This window comes from Sarcophilus harrisii, chromosome 2 (genome assembly GCF_902635505.1).
Source record: "Sarcophilus harrisii chromosome 2, mSarHar1.11, whole genome shotgun sequence".
NCBI classification, from domain to species: Eukaryota; Metazoa; Chordata; class Mammalia; order Dasyuromorphia; family Dasyuridae; genus Sarcophilus; species Sarcophilus harrisii.
In genome coordinates this window covers 150650981-150676209 of record NC_045427.1, presented here as the reverse complement: position 1 = coordinate 150676209, position 25229 = coordinate 150650981, and the positions used below count along the sequence as shown (strand labels likewise).

General features: G+C 35.7%; 1 protein-coding gene across 1 annotated transcript; it reads right to left on the bottom strand.

Annotated features, from left to right (window-relative positions):
- Window positions 1-1317: 1317 nt before the first annotated feature.
- Window positions 1318-25162, bottom strand: LOC100921041 (crooked neck-like protein 1). The gene is made up of 15 exons (XM_031951058.1): window positions 24965-25162; window positions 16232-16851; window positions 14580-14732; window positions 13201-13292; window positions 12955-13113; window positions 12459-12632; window positions 10956-11118; window positions 9674-9844; window positions 7903-8094; window positions 7076-7135; window positions 5990-6070; window positions 4482-4721; window positions 3594-3695; window positions 2598-2846; window positions 1318-2159 (listed from the first exon to the last, which is right to left on the bottom strand). Exons 2-15 carry the CDS (start codon window positions 16280-16282, stop codon window positions 1992-1994), a joined length of 2055 nt encoding a protein of 684 aa, XP_031806918.1. The 5' UTR covers window positions 16283-16851; window positions 24965-25162; the 3' UTR covers window positions 1318-1991.
- Between the last annotated feature and the right edge of the window lie 67 nt (window positions 25163-25229).

Here is a 25229-nt window from a genome sequence, read left to right as displayed (position 1 = left end):
ACTGTTACCAGTAAAGTAGAAGAGCTGCTCTTTTTACTGCTTACCCACCTTAAGGCTTTAGAAAATTGCCATTTGTGCCTAGGACACAGGACATGTGATCTCCTTTTCCATGTCTTTTTACTGATTGTTTCAAATGCATGAAAGGCTCCCTCTTTCACCTCACATTCCTGGCTTCTTTCAAGTTGCCATTCAAACTCCATCTTCTGCCAGAAGCCTTACATTCAAAGTTTACCTTCCTTCTACTTTACCAATTTTTTTTTTGCTGAGGCAACTGTGACCTGCTTAGGGTCATAGGAAGTATGAAGTATTTGAGGTCACATTTGAACTCAGGACTGGTGTTCCATCCACTATACCAACCAGCTGCTCCTATTTCACCAATTTTAAATGTTTTTACATGTATCTTTCCATTAAGTCACAAAGCTCCTTAGGGCAAAGACTATGTTGGTCAATTCTGCCTTCCTTTGTTTTTATAGCCAGGACTCTGATAAAAATGAAAAAAAAAAATGGCACCCATGGATTGATCTCATTCTGTCATTGATGTTTTAGTCTTGACAGCGTCACGTCCAAGAAACAGCATCCATGAATTTTGGTATTAAGCATTTTCTGATCACTGATGTTTGATGTTTGTATTCTTGCCTGGACAACTCTATGGTTGTCCTAAGTACATTAAAATTAGAATAAATCCTTTTCCTGGTATATATATAGCACAGGCTGGAAGAAATAGTTGACATCTGGAACAGCTGATATATACATATACACTCTCACACTTTTTTTTTTTGCTGAGGCAATGGGGTAAGTGACTTGCCCAGAGTTAAGTGTTAAGTGTCTGAGGTCAGATTTGTACTCAGGTTCTCCTGACTTCAGGGCTGGTGTTCTGTCCACTGCGCCACCTAGATCACATCTTTATTTCTTTTGAGAATTTGAAGTTAAAAGTATGTTAATTTAAGCATTCTTTAATAGCAAAAATCAATGTAGTGCTTTTAAGATATGTAAAGCCTTGTAAATAGTGTTACCCCCATTTTTCTGATGAGGAAACTGGTTAAATACTTTGACCAGAATCACATAGCTATTATGTATCCGGAGAGGGGGTGGGATGAACTCTAAATCTAGTCCTCATGCTTTCTCTAGTTTCACATTCCATGTATAAAATGTACTTAGTATGGCATTTATAAGAACTAGATGGTAATAGTTTCATCTTCTGCTCATTTCTTAAATTCAGCACTGCCTACTATTAAATTTTTTGCCTGACAATATATTTAGACTCTCTTCAAAGTTGTCTGTGTTTTCCATAATTTTCTAAATTAACTCTAATAACTTATATAGCTTTTGAAGATATACAAGGCATTCTGTATATATTTTCTGAAAGGTAAGTGCTATTATCATTTCCATTTTATAGACGGGGAAACAGACATTGAAAGTCAAGTGATTTTCTTAGTATACAACATACTGGTATTCACACTGAGGCTTTTCTAACTACAATTCTAGCACTCTATCCACTGTCATACTGCCTATAAAAACAGTTATAAGTATTTAATATTTATATTAATCTGAATACACCCAACAATTTCTCATAAGGAATCCTAAATGTATAAAACCCACAACATAGCCCACACTATATGTTAAAAATGACAGACTAGTTCTTTCTCAGGCAAAGTATAGAAAATGTAAACTTAATGGTTACTACTTGACAAGATAACATTTGAAAACTGTCTTGTAGTTATATAATCAATCCAATCTAAGATATTTTTAAAATTCTGTACCTTGAAAAGTCACTAAACATTATCAAAACATAAATCTGTATTATAAAAAAAATTTTTATGTCCGTTATTTACAATCTTCTCAATGCTAACTTAGCAATATTTTAAAGGCATAGCATTGCAAAGGTACAAGGTTAACAATGATAAAAAATATTGCACAAAAGTCTCCTAAGTCACAATAATTGTAGAGTAGGAATTTATAAAAATAACAAAAATGGAACAACATAGAAAAAGTCAAGATTCACTCTCATCCATGTCTCTGTCTGGGTCTTGCTCTGCAGCATCCTTTTCTTGTTGCTGTTTCTTCCAAAGTTTGGCCATCGCCAGCAGTTTGAGATTGGGCTGGTTTGCGGCATCTTCTGGAAAGATATAGTCATAGTACTCTTCCCAGCCAGCATCAGACTATGAAGAGAGAAAATAAAGAAGACTGAATAGATATATCTTAAACATTTAACTTTCAGCCAATTTAAGTGGGACACTTTCCCATGCATGGTCCCGTTCTAATTCATTTTTTGGTAACGGAAAAATGACTTTGCTAGAGTTAATTGCCCCAAAATTGGGAAAATTAATGTGATTAATAAGTGAAACAAATAAGTGGGAAAAAAATTCTAAGCACGTGAGAATTTACCTATATTTATCAAAAATCCCAAATCACAATCTACATAATCCCAATATCCAATTCAATAAGTATTTATTAAGTGCCTGTTGTATGCAAATAAAATTTAAGTTCATGTTGTCTCTACTTAAATCTGTAAATATTAAAAGGGAAATGCAAAGGTATGTGCATATCAATTTGTTTTTATATCAAATTGGTAGCAATCCTAGATTTCTAATTCTTACCCCATCTTCTGCCTGTACTTTTCTTCTCTTCTTCACTTTCTCTGGCATGAGTTTGTCCACTCTCTCTTTATGAGATTCTGTCCCAAATTCATCTTCAAAATTTCGCCAGGATTCTAGTAACATGAGTCTTTCTTCCTTCTCTTCACAGTTTCTCATAGTTTTGTTGGCTTCTTCATATATTTGTCTGCATTTAGTTAAACTTTCTTCATTTCCTGCTGAGAGTTCAAACTGGGCAAAACTGATCCATACCTAGAAAAACACCATAATAGAATCAAGTTAAGTAGATAAATGCAATCACATAAGTCAAAATTCCATACAAAACAAGTGTTAACAATGGCCTTACTCTTACTTAATTTTCAATTAGCTCTACCTGGAAAAATCCAACAATTTCCCATTTAGTAATAGAAATAATAACATGACAAGAACCTCAGCAGTGATCCAAAAAGGTCAAATTACATAAATTCATCAGCATTTTAAAAAGTCTTTTCAAAGTTGTCTGTCTTTATAATGTTGCTACCTATTTTTGACAGAAGTGATAAGACTCAATATTCAAGAAACATACATTTTTAGATGGTCAATGTGGGACCTGATTTTGCTTCACTATGCCTATTTGTTACAATATAAAAATACAACTCCCCAAGAGGTTCAAGTCCTAATCCAATGAAAATAAAAATTATAGATGAAGAGAAGAAGAAACATAAACTCAAATGAACTGATTCACTATTTCTCTGGAAACATTTTTTTGTTCTCCAACCTTAAAAAACCTGCAATGACTTTCTAATTTTCTTTTAGCTCAATGTTATTTTTCACAGGTCTCAACAACCTACTTGATAAAGTTAAAATTTCAAAGGCACTTGGACTATACCCGATGTCCTTAAAAGCATTCTGGTTCTTTATACAAGTAACAAAACTTTCAACTGAAGATTAAAATATTTTTTTAACTTAAAGACTATTGGAAAGAAAAAGATGAAGTGATTGTAAAAAACATGCACATACCTTTACATGCTGTGTTCGTTGCAGCAATCTTCTGTAAAGGCTTCTTGTTTTTTCAGATTCTTCTTGTTCAATTTCAAAATCAATGTAAGATTTCCAGAGCACCTAAATAAAGTAACTAAATATCTCTCAGTGTTTAAATTGAAAAAAAAAAAAAAAAAAAAAAACCCGAACTAAAATATCATTGAGACCTCTTTATATATATTGTATGATTATTAACTAATTGAACAGTTAGACACATACCTATACACGTTTACTAACTACACACACACACACACACACACACACACACAGAGGGAGAGATGCATGCACGCACGCTCGATAAGAGTAACACACACACACAGAGAGATGCACGCGCGTGCGCTCGATAAGAGTAAAACTGACAAATATGAATATTCATTTTTGCATCTCTCTCAACTCAAAATGGTTTAGCTCACCAGAACAAAGAAATTCTCAGACAAGCTAAGGCATCTATGCCTTTTCCTCCTTTTCATAAGAGGAAACAAAACTTCTCCTTCAGGAAAAGAGGGTAAATACTTTTGATTTATTTTAATTTTTTGCTGAGGCAATTGGGGTTAAGTGACTTGCCCAAGGTCACACAGCTAATTAGTGTTGAGTGTCTAAGGCCAGATTTGAACTCAGGGCCTCCTGACTTCAGGGCTGGTGCTCTATCCACTATACCACCCACCTGCCCCAAGGGTAAATACTTTTGAAACTTTTTTTTTATCATCTGTTATGTGAATTCCCAAGAATAGTAGAGTTCTGGTTAAAAAATTGGAATTATCCAATTAGATTTCAATTTCGTTCCCATACACATATCTAAATATCAATAATATTTTTAGTACTAAGTAATGCTAACAAAATGCCCAAGATATAATTTAAGTTTTTCACCTCTGGCATGTCTAAACGTGGCTGGCTAATAGCCAACTCATATATTGCGCGGGCTCTCTCAATATCTCCAAGAATCGTCTCCAATTCAGCAAATTTGATCCATGATGTACAATTTTCTGGTGCAAATTCCAGGAACTTTTCATAAAGCTTTCGGCACCGATCAAATTCTCGAAGTTGCAATTCCAATTCAATGTAGACTTTAAACAATTTGTTTTTGGGACACTTGCCAATAGAGGTTCCCTAGAAAATAAAATAAAGTAGAACAACTACTTAAAAATCTCTTGCTACTGCACAAAAATAGTCTGTATGTCCTACGAACTATTCTGGATGAAATGAGTGTTGTCAGTAAGCAACATACGTTTTTTATGCCATGGGACAAGAAAATAGTTTATCAGGCTAGCCTCTGATAGCAGGTTTAACAAGTACCCAAGGAAAACAGTCATTCATTTGGATAGAAATTCTGATTTATTCTGATTACATGATGATGATTCCTAAATTCTTTCCTAATGAACAAGTAGTTTTACTTTCATGCTGTGAACTTTTTAAATTTGAGAAATAAGATAAGAAGCTAAAACGGAATAAGGAGTTGTTCATAAATGGTTTATTCCAAATTTCTTCTGTTTAAGTGCATGGTTATAATATAGTTTTTATTATTTATTTTTTGGTGAGACAGTCAGGGAAGTAATTGACTTGCCCAGGTCACACAGTTAGTTAGTTAAATGTCAAGTGAGTGAGGCTACATTTGAACTCAAGTCTTCCTGACTCCAAATTTGGTGCTCTCTCCACTGTGCCACTTGGCTCCTAGTGCATAATATAATGAATCCAAAATGTATCTTAACTGAACTTAACTACACTTACAATCAATTTGCCTTGCAAAGAGGGCCAAAGAGAGAAGCAATTTTCATAAGATCGTTAGAATTGGGTAAGAAGCTGAGACGCAATATTATTTAAACTCATAGAGGGAGTTAGGAGAAAAGCCTGAACCACAACTGGTTCTTCTAACTCCAAAGTCTAATGTGTTTTGTTGCTTTGACTAGTAATCTGGAGTTTACTCATTGATAGCTGAAGTATAACGTTTTCTGTAACTAAATGGTAATTAAATGCAAGAAATAAACCATTTTTTCTTAATTTAAAATTAGCAAACTATAAAAGTAGCTTTCAAATACTTCATTAGAGAAGCCAATCTATTAGAAAAAGAGCTACCTGCTGGTAGGGAAGATATACTCACATATCCATAAATTACATTCAGAGAATGAAGCTTATACCAAGGAATAATTGGTTTTTGATAACAGCAGTATGGGTATAAATTAGCATTTTTTTTTCAGTTGAAATAGAACATTCATTGGTATTAATGAACAGGGGGACAGGCTAATAGCACTGATTTTATTAAACTATTGAAGATAAAACTTTGCTTTCTGGGTTTTCTGAATTATTTATGGTCGCTATGATATTAAGTCTGTTTGTGAAACATGAAAGATTTGTCATGCACCAATCTTCTTCTAACTTACCAAAGCTCTTCTAGCAAATGGTAGATTTTTTTGTCTTATTTCAAACTGGGCATACAGTAGCCATATTTTGGCAAAAGTGAACTGAAAAACAAAAGCATAAAAACCCTCTAGGTTAGAAGACTGTAAATTAAAATTATTCATGAAAGAAGTACATAATTTTAAAATTAAAAAATTCTTGTTCCTCTGCAATAAATCTCTTGGAGCTAAAGATGGCGAGGTACTTTCATTACAATCAATTGCACTAAGACACAGTAGTAGTATTTGCTACTTTAATATTCCAAAGTGCTATAATCTCATCAGTGGGGGGTACTCCCTCTACTGATTCATTCTAAACCTCTCTTCAATCTGTCTGTCCCCAAGCACTTATTAATGTACCTACTAAATGCCAAGCAGCACTGGGGCTACAAAGAAGGCAAACACATAATCAAGGAGCTCATACTCTAAAGGGACACTCAACATGTAAACACCTATGAACATGCAAGAAATATAAAAAAGATGGGTAATCTTAAGAGGAAAGGCATTAGTGGTGAAGAAGACCAGGAAAGGCCTCCTGAAGAAGGTATCTGAGCTGAGTATTGAAGAAAGTCAAGAAGAAGTGGTAAGTTTAGAGAGCCATGTGAAGACCAATAATAAAGCAGTGTTGCTGGATGTAGCAAATAATGAAGGAATTCAAAAGATAAAGATGTGAAGCAACATGGTATGTGTAAGTAAGTGAAAATGGGCAAGAGAGAACAGCTCAGTAAGCGGGTACAGCAGTATAAAGTTTAGCTTGAACATAAATCACCAAGAAGTAGTATGAAATCAGGCTAGAAAAGTTGGTCAAAGCCAGAATACAAAATTCCTTGAATATCAAGTGTACTTTAATACAGTGGCAATGAGAAGCCACTCTGGTTTCTGAGGACTGTGATAAGATATAAGTATTGGTTAGAGGGGACTATGAAGATTTGTGACTCACTAGCTAATTGAAGCCATGGGAATGAGTAAGATTGTCAAGGGAAAAATGATTAGAAGACTAAAACAGAACCCTGAAAGGTATTCAAGCTCAGAGGAGGAAGAAGAGAAATGGTGAAGGAGGAAGAACAATACCTTTTTGTGCGGAATCAATTTCAAACAAGCTTGATATACCTGTCTGGTCCTCTCTGGATCCTATAAACAAACAATAGAAAATTTCAGAAAAAATATTAGTTATCTTTTTGCAGCAGATTTTAGTAATTCTAATTAAAATACACAAACCAAACCTAAACTAGTTTCAGATGTCTATGTTTTCAAACACTGACTTCATTTATGATTAAAAAATAAATAAATAAATAAACTACCTGACTTTCTTTGAAGAGCTTTTTTCCTTATCAGCAGAAATAAAACTCTTCAGTATTCTATGATCAACAATAAAATGTACATTTAAGTATACACATATGTACATGTGTACATACATACATATTTTTTTTGCTCAGATCCTCAGAATACAAACTTCCACCTCCACCTTCCCTCTCCTCCACCTCTAGCCCACATAAATTAAACAAATTACTTTTCTTGCATAATATCACCTGAGATGCATTTGAAATAGAAATTTACAAGAAAGTTCAAGAGAACTATATATAATTAAACAAAGTCTTATTTAGGTTGATTTATTCATCTTACATGTATTCATCTTAAGATGAATAAATCAAGTGGTATCACTCTACAGCTCAAGAGAAAAGAACTTTTGTGTGTTCTGCAAACAGGAAGTTTTTGAAATACTATATGATAAATATGAAATTAATCACCAACTTGAAGGTCACTATATCTTATGTATAGTATGGGCTTCCTGGCAACTAGAGCTTTGTTCTCCAGTTTGAAGGAGGTTCAGCCAAGCGGAACCCTGGGGAGATCAGAAGCCATGCATTCCTTCTATGCAATTCTTCCTGTTGCTTTACCTTTGCCTCCAACTCTTCATAAAGTGCATAGTTGATCCAGAGGTAGATATAGCGCTTCCAATGCCTCTTCTCTTGGATAGGGGGCACGTTGGCAATGGCTCTTTCGTATACCTCCCGCACAGTGTCTGGTTCTGCATCACTTTCCACCAATCGCAAATAATCAAACCAGGCATCATAATTGTGTGGATTGGCCTAAAAAGAAAATCAATTTCATAATCCACCATAAACTACACTCTACCTCATTAGGAGGAGAGGGAGTGGTGAAGGATTTTCAAGGTTATCTTGGCAACATGATCTTAAGAGTCAGAAATTACAGTCACTATTTCCAAAGCTTTCAGAACACTTCTGTTTTTCTTAGAAAACTCCTGAGAGATTTAATAAATAAAGGTTAAAGCAGGACCTTTCATATCACAGAGCCCATGAATGGCAAAAGCCAGGCCAAAGTCAAGGTTTACATTTTTTTCCCTTTGTTATTTAAATAAGATAGTAACACTATTATAGAGGAAATTCACAGAATTTCAGATCTGACAGGAATAAGACTTAGGAACTCTTAAGTCCAACCTGTTATCCAAAAAGAATTTCCATTAAAACAAATGTGACAAGTAGTTATCTAAATTCTAGCCTAAAGACCTCAGATGAGGGAGAATGATATTCCCAGTCAACTTAGTTTGGTGAACTATAATGATATTTTTTCACAATACTACATTAAACTACTTTGTTCCTGTTCCTACCATCTAGGAGAAAATATTTCTAGTGCATTCCAGAAAGGGATGTGAAAGTCCTTGAAAGACTTGATCTAGTCCACATGACCACATTTTAGTTTTCTCCTGTTCCTTCAACCTTATTTCTACACTAGCATGGATTCAAGCTTCTTTACATTCCCTGTTGCCATCCTCTATAGAGTATTCAACTTTAGATATCCTTTCTAAACTGTTCTCCAGAACTAACAAAAATCTAGATATGATCTGGGGACAAAATCAAGGTTTCTATTAAATGCTCTTTAGTCCTAAAAATGATGCTTTTCCTAAACATGGCCTCAAGATCCTATTAGCTTTTTTTGGTTTCTACCTACTGCATAATACTTAACTTATACTGAGTTTGTAATCCCAAAAATACTAGGTCTCTTCAGATACTGCCAACTATGACTTTCTAAATCTTTTAACAATGTTTTATTAGTGTATTTTGCTTTTACATACTTTTAAAAAAATGTCATCTGCTCACATTCTAGAACTGAATTTTCCTTCCAAGAGTTAAACGAAATGAACTGATCAGAGACTGGTTCCATAATAATATCATACTATTAAAAGTCGATGTTGAAAGGAAGAACTCACTTGTTCTCTGGACTTATATAATCGTTTTGAGTATAAAGAACTACATTTATTTGAGGGTCCCAGAGAAGGAAGATGGGACATCAGTCTTTGCTTTTGGCAACAAAATCTTCTAATGGTAGAAGTTTGAGGTAGAACAGGAGGTTTTGAAGTTCTGATGAGGAAATTTCTGAGAGCTCTCTTCCAAAGGATTTAAAACTATTGCTTAGATGAGAGAATTAAAGGCTTGTAAACAGAAATTCTGAACAGTTACTAAGGTGAACATGAAAGAAAATCAATATGAAACAAGTAAAAACATTGCTGTAGACTAGCAAGAACACACTCAGTTGAAGATAGACAGCATGAACTACATCAACCCAATCCCAACAATTTCATGACTTCCTTTAATAGTATTCTGCTGCCTGGAAAAAGAACAGGGAAGACATTACTGCAGGTACACTCACCTTCACCTCCTCTTCATATTGAAATCTCCGTTTACTGACAATGATGTCTTCAATACCTCGTCTATCCCCAAATTTCTTTTCAAAGATTGTGTAATTTTTAAAGAGTTCTTGGGCTTCCTGCTTTGAAATCCTGTCCAGGGCATATTTATAGATCACTCGTACCCTTTCAAACTATAAAAAACAAAAGCTTCAATACAAATGCTAATATATTTTAATAATTATTTCTTATCTCATTTAAAAGAACTTTAAAAATCTACAAGACACATAATTTTTAAATACTATTTCAATGCTGACGATAGAATGTGATCAAAATTATTTCCTGATGCAAGATTCTTTTCTTCAATAATTCTGTTAGAATGTTTTCACCAATGACATACACAGATCTACCTACTGCCTCTAAAAACCTAGACATTTTTCATGAGTTTTTATGGCCAAGAAAACAATCACCAACTGATGGTGGAAGTGAAGTTTCTGATGATAAGCCACTAAATTTAGCTCGACTGATTCTTAGCAGACAGGCATACAAGATTAACAGGCTCAGATCTGAAGCCCTTCCAACTCAGTAGCATCTCTAAGAATTTGTGCTTAATTAATAGCATCAAATCTATTAAAACAATCACATTTCCCCACCATCAGAGTTAAGATTACAGTGAGTTTGCTGCCAAATTAAATCACCTCTTTGCAAAATCAGTCAAAACCTTAAATACTCCAATTTTTTACTGACTGATGTACAAACTTCTTAACCTAGCATTCAAGCCTTTTACTTTCATCAATTTCTTCCCCTACACTCTCCACCAGAGAATTGGTTAGGATTTGCCCAGGGTCACACAGTAGAAATGATTAAGGTCTGAGGCAGATTTGAAACTTAGGTCCTCTGACTTCACAACTGGTGATCATCCACTGTGCCACTTAGGCATGCCCTACCAACATACTTTTTCAAGACTTATATTCTATTACTGCCTTTTATGAACCTCCAACTAGGTCTAAGCACTTCAGTGTTCAATCTTACCTTGGTGCCTTGTTTAATCTGAGGTTCCATTTCTTTGCTTCAAAGGCCCAGCTCAAATTTTTCCTTATTACCCAGACTTCAATAATCATTGCCCTCTAATTTCTTCATTTTACTGTCTAAACACTCCCTCAGAGAGAGAGATGCTGGACTTTATGCTTGATTAAATAATTTCTAAAAAAGACAAAATAATACAAAACTGACATCTATTTTGTATGTATAGTAATCTTATAAAAGTCTTCCTGCATAATATACAGAAATTGAAAATATACTTACTTCTTTCTGATTTTCTTCAAACTTTGCAAAGGCTACATAGAGATGTTCATCCATATGCTCATCTCCAAAGAATTCCACAGCTTTATATACTTTCCTTGCATGAGCAAGTAGCCATGTTTTTCTCAAAGCGAGATACTTGATCCAATTTAACATCAGGTGCAAAGGACAATTACAGAAGAATTAAGGAAACACTAGCTAGTAACTGATGGAAATTTTAGCAAGTCTAATTGTTAGAAGAGCCCAAAGGAAATAATCAAAAGTTATAAATGACTAATTAACTTAGAACATAGTTTCTTAATGTTTAAAAAAATTTTTTGATAAGGATTGCCTTCCTTTCCTTGCATTTGCAGACTGAAAAACCAGGAATGACTCTCCAAAATGTTTTTTAATGCCCTGAGTAAAAGACAATGATCCAACCTTTTATATTAAAATACAATTTTCAATTTTTTTAATTTCATGAACTTAGGTTAAAAATTTCTGGTTTAAATCTCAATGAAGAGACTTATTTTCATTTCTCAAATGTATATGGAACTAGGACCTAGGTGGCACAGTGGATAGAGCACCAGCCCTGAAGTCAGGAGGATGAGAGTTCAAATCTGGCCTCAGACTCTTAAACAATAAAAAATATTGAATAAAAAAACTTCTGAAAAGGAATTTCTGCTTTAGCTGGGAAAACTACCACAGATTTATCTAAACTTAAATATAACCAAAGATGATGACATGAATGATTGATAGAATGACCATTCTATTTACAGACAAATATGAATCAAAGAAAAGCACTTGAAAAGAGACTATACTTCTGTTTAAAGAGCAGAGCTGATAACATGTTCAAAGCACTGATCTTAAAGTTGAATATTCAAATCCTAGCTCTGCCACTTAATAACTAGAACATCTAGGGAAAGTCACTTTTTTATGAGCTTGTGTCCTTATTTATTAAGAGGACAAAAAGATAGTGATACTACTATAGTACTACCTGGATTTTTTTTTGGAGGCAGGTTGAGGATATCAATCCTTCACTTTTTTTTTGTTTGTTTGTTTGTGTTTGTTTTTTATTGTAGCTTTTATTGACAGAACATGCATGGAGTAATTTTTCAACATTGTCCCTTTTCGACTACTTGTTCCAACTTTCCTCTCCTCTCTACCCCGCTAGATGCAGGAGTCTCATATGTTAAACATAGTTAATGTATATCTTAAAATATAATATATATAGTACTACTGCTTTAAAGAGTTACTTAAGAAAATGATTAAACAATTAATTATGTTATAAAAAAGAACAAATAGAAATAAAATAAATACCTTGAAAATTCTGAGAATTACTCAGAAATGTTTTTTATTTGGCTTAAAAAAGCATGATATGCTAAAAGCATATAGGCTACAAAGTACATAAAATCTATATTCTTAAACTGCTTATCCAGAAAATAAATGCTACCAAGTATAAGCAGGTGACTACCTAAGGGATATGTGACATAGATAGTAACTTTTTAAAGGACAAAAAATTTTCAAAGGATATATCTTTCATAAATGCTACGTGCTCGATCCACCTCTTTATATCTCAGTTCGAAGTTGATATAGGAATGCCAGGCTTGTTCCTCAGGCTGCCATTCCATCCAGCGTTCAAAAACCTGCCGGCCTCCAGCAATATTTCCCAGCATCTCCTCCATATAAGTGTATTTATACCTATCACAAAATCATTCCAAGATAATTTCTGGAGTCAAAATTATTTAGGAAAAAAATAAACCTTGGAGATCATTTATTCATTTATTTTGTTTATTCCTGTTTTTAATGCAAGGGGGACCTAAGACTTATTGTCCAAAAGGTTAAATAAAACAATACTGTCTCTATTAAATAATAAACAATAAAATATCCTCTTCCAGAAAAGATCAAACATTTCAAGTGTAGATTGTTAAAAATCTGTGTTTCAATAAGTTCTTTCATATACAAGTGAAATAAGTTTGTTAATCTAGTAAACTACTTACAAATCATACTGTTATAACCTTACCAGAACTGGTTGACCCGGGGAAGAGTAGTGATGGCTCGATCCCAGATATTTCGGGCATGATTTACTTGGCGATTTTTCATTTCCATTTCTGCATATTTTAGCCAGAGAGTGATATTTCGATAGTCGACATCCAAGGCACGCTCGTATATGGAACGGGCTCTGCAAGGTAACATTTTATTAGGGGAAAAGTATATAAAACTTTCATTACAACATATGAAATGATGTTCTTAAACATGTTAGATTTACCTTTGAATTTCCTTTAGACTCTCTTCCCATTGTGCATATTTTATCCAGTTGCTAATCACAGTTCTATTCTTCCTTATATTGTCCTCAAAAGTCTGGAGGAAAGAGAAAAGAGTCAACCCAAATAAAAACAATTAAAAGGGAAATTATTTGGTGCAATTTTTCGACTAACAAAAATAATTCATTTAAATTTAATTCACAGACATCACATTCTAAAACTTCTACAGATGAAGTAATCTATGAAAGGAGAGAAGTACTTTGAAAAAATTCTTATTAAACTAAATGCCATCAGGGAGATGCAATTATTGTATCTGCAATCATTATATGCAATCATTAACAGTGTTTTGAAAATCTTAATGCTTATATAATGTAATCATGGTAATACCTAAACAGAATCTATCTGGCACACACTTAAGTAATTACTTGTTAAAAAATTATTACAAATATGACAGCAAAAACATTCAAATTAAGGAAGATATTTATAAAACCTTAGCATTTAATAAGTAAGATCAAACAAACTTCTGCTGGATTTAAAGAAGGCAGAGTCCACAGAACTTCTTTTTGAATAAGTATCACATTCTAATTAGCATGTCCTCTCTGTAGCTACCAATATTATTTAGATTCTTAACATTTGAAAAAATTATTATTACAATCTCATTCCTTTGTCACAATGAATTTATTTTAGTTGTATAACAGAAGAAACACGATGATATTACTTATATAGACAAAATTCAATTAGCTAATAATTATAACAAAATCAATATCTTCAGAGGCTATAGATGACTAAAATTCATTAGTGCCAGAAAAATCACTGGTTTTAAGGTCAGTCTTAGCTATGTGATTCTGATTTAAGTCACTTAGGTTTCAGAGCTTCAGTATCTTCATCAGTAATATGAGGATAATACTGAGAACTAGGTAGTATAGTGGTTTGAGTGCTGGGTCTATAATCAGGAAGATGCAAGTTCAAATTTAATTCTCAGATAGTTACTAGCTTTGGAACCCAAGTAAGTCACTTAATCTCTAAGTTTCTACAACTGAAAAATGGAGAGAGTAAGAGTATCTCTCTCCCAGGCTTGATGTGAAGATCAAATGAGACAATATTTGTAAAATGGTTAGTACAGAGACTGGTACATAGGTATATCTTAATAAAGGCCTATGCCCTTCTCCTTCGTTTTGTACTATCTATTTCACAAGAATTTAATAAGGAAAGTAGTTGTAAATCTTATATGTTGGCTATTAACAATATCTATTTTAGTCTCTCTAATCACAATGCACAGAAACTTATCAAACTCTTAGTTAACAATTTTTATAGCATTCCCCTGGAAGAGCTGAAATATACACATATATACATACATACACACACACACACACATTTTACTTACCTTTCTTTTTCTTAGTTTATAATCATTTAATTCTTCTTCATCTGTGATCTTCTGTTGAGGAGGTGGTGGAAGAAGCTCAAGCTCTCTTTCTTTAGCTTCCCTTAAAAGCTGTTCAGCTGTGATTTGTATTTCAGCAGGAGCTTTGTTTTTCACCTTAAAAATGAAATAGATCTATCTTTGGTTTATGCATTTTTCACTATACAAATAATTTCAAATAAATTCACTCTATAAAAAAATTCCAGTAACAATTATTTTTGTAAATGACATGAGTATGTATATGTATACATACATTTTTGGAGTATTATGACAAGATACCCTAGTTAAGAGATTATATTTTCACTTCTTTATGAAATTATATATAATTCTTTACTGCTTCTACCTTAGTTTTATCGTAAGGGAAAGTTAGCAGTAAAATGAGTAGTAGTATATACTTGTGGCTTAGGATAAAAATAAAATTTGATCCTGGAGGCAATACTTTGAATGTAATTTTCATGTGATATTTTGTCTTTAAAAATATAATCACATTTTAGTCAAATTTATAAAAAAACCTTTGCTGATAGGACTCATTACTCATTATAAATGAATTAAATGGTCTGAAACATATACTTATGTCTAAAGTCACATTTAAAACAGGAACCAAAGATGAGAACTGAAACACTTCTTTGCCATTTGCTATGTGGCCTTTAGCAGGATCTCTATTTCCTTTAGTTGTAAAGTGATGATGATAATGTCCATACTACCTGCATTATGAGGATGATATAACATAATGATATGAAAACATTTTGCAAACTATAAGTTGGAAGGAAATAAATTTGAAAGATAAACTTTCTGATTTAGTATGAATTTATAATTGAATAATTTTAACACCCAAAATGGTATCTATATCCTTAACTTGAGAGAGAAGAAGATCACTGAATAGAAATTATCAGCTTTCTTGTTACGATAAGGAGAACTGTTTTGTGTAGTTTCACCGTTTGCAAGAGCAACACAGGGGAAAAGAACTTGATTCATTTTTTGTAATGTGTAGACCTAAAAGCTGCTTTAAATATCTGTTTCTGTGATTTTAAAGAAGTGGCACTATGGAAATAAGACTAGAGCCTAAAGGCCATAATATATTTCCTAATGTTTACATGCTTATCCCTCTCCACAAAAGAACATTACTTGATAAAAGCAGTGTCGCTGTACCAAAGAATTGACTTACTGGAGTTTGCACACATGCAAAATCAATAAATCCTAAGAAGTTCTTTGGCATTGGAAGAGTGGACTCATAGCGTGGAGTTGCAAGTACTGGGCTATAGGTTCTTTTATTAGATGATTAGTAATTACTTCGTGGTTACAAGCAAAGAGAAACATTTCATAATAATAATAATAAAATGATATTGACGCGCAACGAACGAAGTATTACTCTGAAATAACTTTCCACATAATAAAGCGCCCGGACAAGGTTCTTCCTGAAGCTGGAAACTAACAAAGGTTTGCAGCGTTGGGGGCACGCTGCCTCCGTAATCCAGGCTTCCAGAGAGTCCCGATTTACAGATGCTTTCTTCCATTCCCTTCCCGGGAAGGACGGTACCACACACCCAGGGACAGGGACTACAAGACACGATCAGCAGCCTTTCTTTGTCCCCTCCCCCACATAGTGTCACCCCTACCTTAGCCACTTTGGGGATCCGCTGCTTTCCGGCCGCAGTGGAGGCTGCCATGTTTACGTGGATGTTCCCGCGAACCCTTCAAAGTCGGCTCCGATTCTTACGTTGGGCTCTTTAAGCTCCCCGAAACGGTCGCGACTCTATTCCGAACCAGGTAGCTCCAAGCCGGAACCAGAAACGGAACTGTCGTCATCTAAACGTGACCTTTTACCTTTAGCTACCACGTGACGGAAGGGACGCCGTTTCTGTAGTAACCGGCGTTCGGCGTCCGTCGTGGAGTTAGAACACAGAGAGCTGTAGCTGGGGTAAGTCACGTTAACAGGGTTTTAATTCTGGGAAGCGGAGCGTTTACACGTAGTACGGTGCGTCCTTCTTGGTTTAGGGCCAAGGGATTTGGGTGTCTGGGAGAAACTCTAAAAGTAATTCACGTAAAAGTTGTCTTACTCTGAAACCTAAAACAGAGACCCGCCGCCTCCGGGGGAGGGGAGAAAAGTTTAGATTGCCATGCCGCGAAGTAACTCCGCTCTGGAAACACGTCCTCTCGCGATTGCCGTCTGAGCCGTGTTGCATTGTGGGTCTGGTAGTCTCAGTCTCTTACTTCTGCCTCTGTTTTGACCTGGAAGCTGGGAGAGTAAGGAAAAGGAAAGGGAATAAACATTTTTATAGCGCCTTCTGTGTGCAAAGACCGGTACTAAGCGCTTTACAGATATTATTCCATTTTATCCTACAATTATGCAAATCAGATGCTTTAATCCCTCCTTTACAATTGAGGACTTGTTTAAGGTTGAGTTGAGGACAGTGAGATTAAGTGACTTGCCAGAATCCTACAGCTGGTTAAGTGTCTGAGGTAGGATTTAAATCCAGCCTTTCCGACTTTAAAACTAAAGTTTGAAAACTTACTAGTTATTTTGAAAGCAGAGTTTTTCTCCTCTGGAAAACAAGCACCACATTTATCCCTTTGGTAAATGGAATATATTCCAATCAACTTTGTGTTGTTGTAATGTTAAAGGTCACTTTTAATGGGGTGATCAGTTCCTCCATTTGTCCTATTTGGTATTCTGCCTTAAGGTTATGACCATCCCCTCTTAATGGTTGAGATAAAGGTGGTATAGACATTCCTTAATGTCATTAGAATATCAGTAACCTCCATCTATGAGGCTATCCCCACCTAGGTATCTGCATTATGTCATTGTTAATGTTATTCCATAAAAGGCTTACTGTCCCCATACTCAGGGCTAGACCTTTGAGATGATAGTCTCGGCTAGCCCTGGGATCCATTGGTCCCAGTATTTCTCTCCATTTAATAAACTATTGAATTGGTCTCTAGTCTCTATCCTGCTCAGTTTCTTTTAACATAACAGTATAACCTGATTAATATATGGTGAAGTACCTTTTTTGGCATCAGGGCTTTGTGACAATTATTGTTTCGGTTATGTGCGACTCTTTGTTCCCACTTTGGGGCTTTTTGTGTTTTTTGGGACAAAAAGATTGAAATGATTTGCCATTTTCTTCTCCAGCTCATATAACAGATGAAGAAACTGAAGCAAACTTAAGTGACTTGTCTAGATTCATACAGCTAGTGTCCAATGAAGCTTCATTACTTAAATTTCTGATTGGCCACAGCAAGGTGGGACTTTATGATAAAATTGATTCCCAACAGTGCCCTTTCTTTCTTGCCTTAGGGAGTAAATTTTATCAGTAATTCAGGTTCTCTCTGTCAGCCCCATCTAGTAACTTAAGATGTCATCATAAGCACCTACTATGTTATAGGTACTGTATTAAGTGCTTTAGATATATTATCTCATTTGGTCCTGATAACCCAAGGAGATGGGTAATATTTGCCAAAATGTATCAGGATGCCATCAGTACCTTCTGATTTTCTCATAAATAGTCCTTGTATCCTGCGTAGCATAACTGAACATAGTCTATTATATTTTTTTACGCTTGAGGTCACATGTAAAAATCAAAAGTTTTTAATTTTACAACTGCCAGACTAATTTCACATTAAATAGCATCTATCTGTCCTTGTTTCCCTTCCAGGGAATCTATCCAGGATTTAACAAAATATAATTTTTTTGCTGAAACACTTAGAGCTCTGATATATAATTTGAGCAAAAGAAACGGTATAACAATGGGTAAAGTATCCAGCTGTTTCCTTCTTTTAAATTCAGAATTTTTGCAACTGTGGAAAAGAATCTGGGTCAGTATTGTTTACTCAGAAGAAGCACATGGTGTTTTGTTTCAATGAACAGGAAAATGTTTTATGAAGTGTGGTCAAAGCATGTAATTTTTTCCAACTAAGCCATAAAAATGATATTACACAATATAAGACAACAAACAAAAAGTAGCATGAATCATCTCAAATACAGGAAAAATCTGCAGTGGAGACAAAAAACAGTTTCTTTTCCTATGAAGAGTAAAAGCCAATGGTATGAAACTAAAATAGCACTATATTCAAAATTCAGAATAAATGTGAGAATATTGAGCAAAATTTAAAGTTTTTTAATGTTTTTAGAAGATATTTATGAATACTTCAGAGAAGATCATTGCTTTCACTGATGAAAAAAATCTCTGATTTTCCAGCCGTTCCTATTCCTGATGCCTGTGCCTTCCTTCTCTCTCTCTCCCTCTTCTCCTTCCTAGTTACTGATCCACAACCATTTCCAGGAGAGCTAGTCAGTCTGAGCCATGAGTTCTTGGACCTCCCCATTATTGTAGGAAGGAATTAAAAAAAAAAAAAAAGAAAAAAAAGAAAAAAGAAACTGGCTTTTCTCAGAGTCAAATCACCCACCTATACATATACTTTGTCATACTGGACAAAAGAAGAGGATTGTAAACCTAGGAGACTTCCAGTGATTCCAGAGTTTAGATCAGATCCTCAATGCCAGTTAAGATATTCTGTACACACATGAAAATTCTGACTCACTTACAACCAACAGAAAATAATGATAAAAGGAAAGATGTGAATGGATGGAACCACTCAACAGCAGGAGCAGTATTTACTTTTATAAACATAAATTTTCATTAAAATTGACACTTGCAAAAACAAACAAATAAAACTGACACTTGCAAATGATTATGCTAGAAAAACTAGCTCATGTTATAGGTCCACAGAGATGAATATATTGAACAGTTGTAAAGTCATTTTCCAATAATGTCTGACTCTTCCTGACCCCATTTGTGGTATTCTTGGCAAAGATACTGGAGTGGTTTGCCTTTTCCTTCTCCATCTTATTTAACAGATGAAGAAACTGAGGCAAATAGGGTTAAGTGACTTGCCCAGAATCACACATCTAGTAAATGTCTGAGGTTGGATTTGAACTCTGTACAATGAGTTTTCCTGACTCTAGGCCCATCATGTTACCCTAGCACCACCTAGTGGGAAAGTTGCAAAATTAGCTTCCAGGTTAACTAGTTTCCTTGTTCCTATGTGTTCCATTGTTCAGAAAGGAAGAGTCTGGCTCTGATAGCATAATCTGAGGTGGGTTTGTAGGCCCTTGAAAAAAGCCAGAGCTTTTTTTTTTTTTTTTTTTTTTGCTAGACCTGGCAAAGTCAGCTTAAGTGAGACTTCCTTGAATCAGACTTTCTCATGCTAACTCTTGCATGAATTGATTCATTTCTATATCTGCCCTGAATTGGTTTCCTCCCCACCTCCAACTTTTTGCCTGCTTGCTTATTTGCATGAGAAGACTGGTCAAGATGTGCATGGGATCCTATCCTGAAGACATAAAGCCAGTTGAAAAAGAGGGATGGGATAAAACAGTAGTCATGTAGAGTAGAGGAGATACAAACTGCCAGTGACTTTCTCATGAGGGAATCAAGTTTACTGCTCAACTGATTTAATATAAGAATTATATAAAAAGGAATAATTGCCCTATTGTGATCTGTGGGAGGTCCTTCATGACTTGCATAACGTCTTAACCCACAGTTGTACTTTATTGTTTCATTAAAATTGTAATCTATGATACAGAAATAAATACTTGTGGTTAAAATGGGGAGAAAGGTCTCATTCCTTCAAATATATAGAAAGCAGAGTCAAATTTTAAAAACACAAGTCATTTCCTAGTTGGCAAGTGCTCAAAGGATATGAACAGGCAGTTTTCAAGAAAGAAATCAAAGCTATCATCACATTAAAATGTTCTAAATCATAATTGATCAGAGAAATGCAGATTAAAATAACTCTGAGGTTCCATCTTACACTATCAAAGTAGCTAATATGACAAAAAGGAAAATGTTGATTGTTGGAGGGGATGTGGGAAAACTAGGACACTCATGCCTTGTTGGAGTTGTGAACTGATCCATCCATTCTGGAGAGTAGGGATATAAAATGGTGCATACCCTTTGATCCAGCAATATCATTGCAAGGTCTATATCCTTATATATGCTATAAAAAGCTGATTCGTGGTGCATTGGGTATCTCTTTTTTATCTTCCTCTTTAGGAAAACCAAGTGATGAGCCATATTTAACTTTTTTTTTATGGTAAATAGCATTATCTCTAGAATTCCAAGATAGAAAATTGTTATTTATACTTTAACTTAATTTTTACTTTCACATTCTCTTCCTCTTCCTTCCATTCCCTCCACCCATTGAGAAGGAAAGAAAAACAAAGCCCATTACAAATATTCATGCAAAACATGATAGCTCTGGTCTTTTCATCAGAAATGTTGGAAAATTTCTTTTCCATTAAAAGTTCATTTTCCTACCTCACCCTCAATCTCTCTTAGCATTATATCCAACTTTTCAGGGTAAATTATGATCTATTGTAATTCACATTTTTTTGCCTTTTGAAATATTTTTCTCAAGTTCTCTTGTTTACGTTAGAGGCTATCAATAGATACTAATTATTGCTGTTTGTTACTTGCATACTTTCTGGATACTTATATTATTTTCTCTTTCACATGGGACTCAATTTTGGCTCAGGCATTCCTTTTGGGGTTTCTTGTAGAAGGTGACTAGTCTTTGCTCTATCCTCTGATTATAAAAGTTCATTTATTATTTCTTCAAATATAGTGACCAGGTTTTAAAAAAAACTTTATTTGTTTTTCAGAAGTTTAATGATTCTTAAATTATTAGCAAGTCATTTAATTTCTGTTTGCCCCAGTTTCCTCAACTGTAAAACAGAGGAGAATATTAGCTATTTCTTCTATCACAGGGCTGTTGACAAAATGAAATAATATTTGTAAAAAAATACTTAGCTTGGCATATATCAATTCTTATAAAATGATTGTTCCTTCCCTTTCTCTTCCCAATTTATTTGATGAAATTAAGAAAGGGCATGTAACAGAGATAATGGGGTACTAAGGTTTTTGACCCGGCAGGTTCTCTTCCTGCAGATACAATGTAGGTTTGAAGAGGGTACTCCAGGTTTATGGGGAGAAATATTTGTTTACAACTGGCTATACTAAGCTATTTCAATAAATTTCTTTGCTTTAAACAAACTGTTGACTGTTTTTTTTTTAAATAACTTTTTATTGACAGAACCCATGCCAGAGTAATTTTTTTACATTATCCCTTGCACTCACTTCTGTTCCAATTTTTCCCTCCCACCCTCCACCCCCTCCCCTAGATGGCAAGCAGTCCTATATATGTTGAATATGTTGTCATATATCCTAGATACAATGTATGTGTGCAGAACCAAACAGTTTTCTTGTTGCACAGGGAGAATTGGATTCAGAAGGTAAAAATAACCCGGGAAGAAAAACAAAAATGCAAACAGTTTACATTCATTTCCCAGTGTTTTTTCCATACAGTATCGTTGTTGACGTGTATAATGATCTCCTGGTTCTGCTCATTTCACTTAGCATCAGTTCATGTAAGTCTCTCCAAGCCTCTCTGTATTCATCCTGCTGGTAATTTCTTACAGAACAATAATATTCCATAACATTCATATACCACAATTTACCCAACCATTCTCCAATTGATGGGCATCCATTCATTTTCCAGTTTCTAGCCACTACAAACAGGGCTGCTACAAACATTTTGGCACATACAGGTCCCTTTCCCTTCTTTAGTATCTCTTTGGGGTATAAGCCTAGTAGTAGCACTGCTGGGTCAAAGGGTATACACAGTTTGATGACTTTTTGGGCATAATTCCAGATTGCTCTCCACAACTCCACCAACAATGTATCAGTCTCCCAGTTTTCCCTCATCCCCTCCAACAATCATCAATATTTTTTCCTGTCATCTTAGCCAATCTGACAGGTGTGTAGTGGTATCTCAGAGTTGTCTTAATTTGCATTTCTCTGATTAATAATGATTTGGAACACTCATATGATTGGTAATAGTTTCAATTTTATCATCTGAAAATTGTCTATTCATATCCTTTGACCATTTGTCAATTGGAGAATGGCTTGGTTTCTTATAAATTAGAGTCAGTTCTCTATATATTTTGGAAATGAGGCCTTTATCAGAACCTTTAATTGAAGATGTTTTCCCATTTGTTGCTTCCCTTCTAATCTTGTTTGTATTAGTTTTTTTTTTTTTTTTTTGCTTTTTAATTTGATGTAACCAAAATTTTCTATTTTGTGATCACTAATGGTCTCTAGTTCGTCTTTGGTCACAAATTTCTTCCTCCTCCACAAGTCTGAGAGATAAACTATCCTATGTTCCTCCAATTTATTTATAATCTCATTCTTTATGTCTAAATCATGGACCCATTTTGATCTTATCTTGTTATACGGTGTTAAGTGTGGGTCCAAAACTGTTGATTGTTAATGGTAAATGAAGTGGTAAGGGGATCATGCACTTCCATTCTAGAAATTCAGATACAAACATTGGAATATGAGGTAGTCACCTTCCTGGAGACCCAATCTGTGATTGAGTTAGGCGCTGCTATACTGATCCTGGTAGTGCTAAGAAATCATTCTCCCTGCATTCTCAGGACATATAATAGTGCCTACATCAAAAATTTTCAAATTCTTGCAAAAAAAAAAAAAATGTATTCGAAACCCTGTGCTTAAACTGAGAACTTTAATATATGTTCATGTGCCCTCAAATCCCAGACCATTCATTTCATAGACTTCCTCAACTCCCATGATTTATCTATGTGCCACCTCGGCCACAATAGGATGATCATACCCTTGAACTCATAAACACCAATTGGTATATTTAACTATGATGAAAAAGACTTTAAGAAATTCTTTTGTCTGATCATAATCTATCATTCCATTTCTCCCTGTGCTTCACTCCTCCTAAACCTATGTTGTGCCCTTTCTGTGACATTCATTGTTGTGACCTCTCTTAGTGCTTTCCTAGACACCTTATGATGGATTCACTTTCTTTTCTTCTAGAAATAGAAATTTAAATCTGAAAGAGCCACTGCAGACCATGCCAATTTTCACTTTACAAATGAAGAGACTAAGACACAAAGAAGTTAAATGGCTTCACCAGAATCACACAGCTAGCAAGAGTCTGAGTAAGTACTTAAACCCAGCATTTCATGGCTCCAAACCATCTGCAACAACATGCTGTCCCTCTTGCTGCTATAAGAATTGATGATTTCAATGTTATACAGTTCTCTACTCTGAAGTTGCTTTTCCTCTTTGTGCTATTGCCAAATGATGATTTAGATGACTCTTACTTTCTCCTTCTCCTATTCCTGTTCTGAAGAGCTCAAGAAGTCACATCAACCATGCTGAGTTCTCTGCAAATTTGTTATCTAATCTCTAGTGCCCCACATATCCAAAAGGCAATTCTTTCCCACATCCTTGACTTATCACAGTCTCCATAGGAATTCTTCTAAATTTCTTCTTTTAGCTTTCCAGTCACTGCCCTTTTCTTTCCAGCAGAAGGCCTCACGTTATTCTTTACTGAGAAAACTGAAGCCATTTACCATTAGCTCCCTTTTCTCCTGCACTCTACACTTCAGAAGTCACCCTGCTTCATTTCCTTTCCTTTATTCTGAGACAGTGACTTCTGACCTCCCCTTTCCTAGCTGCCAAAGAAGGTCAGTTTTCTCCTATTTTTAAAAAGAAAGGGAAGAAATTCTTCACTTGACCCAACCCCCCTTTCCTTTATCCTCTTTCCTTTCACAGTTAAAACTCCTAGAAAAGACACGTTGAGCTCTTTCCCTTCACATCCTCTCATCCCACCCCTCACTCAGCCTTTTGCAGTCTGGTTTCCAACTTCAGCCCTCAGGTGAAAGTATTCCCTCCACCGTTGTTGGCGGTCTCGTACTCCCCAAGTCCGATGTCTTTTCCCAGTCTCCATCTTTCTTGACCTCTCCACAGCCTCTGTCACTGATCACCCTCTCCTTCCGAACCCTCTCTTCTGCAGGTTTCACGACTCTGCTTTCTCCTGCTTCTCCTCCCACTAAGCAGGTCTCTCCTCCACGCTCCTTTGCATAAATGATCTTTGTTCGGCACCGAATAGTGGGAAAGTCCTGCCCACTTTCATGCGCGAAGCCCCGCGGAACTTAAGCCAAGCTTAGGGCTTAGCGGCGCACAAAAAGCGATACGTCTTTGCTACAATGTGATGCGACTGCAGTCTGTAATGTTGCTCACTTTGCTTCCGTTGGATACATTCAGACTCGAAAGCCTGCGTGGGAAAGCACGTTACCGACTCCGCCAGTTGCCCTCCTGAACTCCGTTTAAAAGGACAGGGCCGGGCTCTGCTGTCCCCGGGTTCCTCCCCGCTGCAGAGCGACCATTCACACCTGGGCGGGCCGGTTCTGCCCCGCCCCCCGCCGGGGTTGCCCTTTGGCGCCCGCCCGCCCCGCCTCTGTCACCCTTCCCTACCTTAGGGAGTCACTAACTCTCTGCAGTGTTTCGGGCTAGGCTTAGTCTAGGAGAGCCCGCGACTCCTGGGCGGGGAGCGTTGGCGGGATACTTAACGAAACGGGCGGAGCTACCTCGGTGCTCCAGAATCAGCCCCGAACCGCTTGGCAGAGCTCCTTAGGCCCCGCCCCGCACGGGGCGCCTCTCTGTTGCCTAGCAACTTCGGGACGAGACCGGAAACAGTTTTCCCTCCTACTTCCTCCTCTACTTCCACGGTCTCCCTCTC

Coding starts and splice junctions, on each gene's coding strand:
- LOC100921041 (XM_031951058.1), bottom strand. CDS start 16,282: ATGGCAGCCTCCACTGCGGCCGGAAAGCAGCGGATCCCCAAAGTGGCT. Junction 12,633..12,954: donor CCCCGGGTCAACCAGTTCTG/GTAAGGTTATAA, acceptor ATTTTGTGATAG/GTATAAATACACTTATATGG. Junction 6,071..7,075: donor AATTGATTCCGCACAAAAAG/GTATTGTTCTTC, acceptor TTTGTTTTTCAG/TTCACTTTTGCCAAAATATG.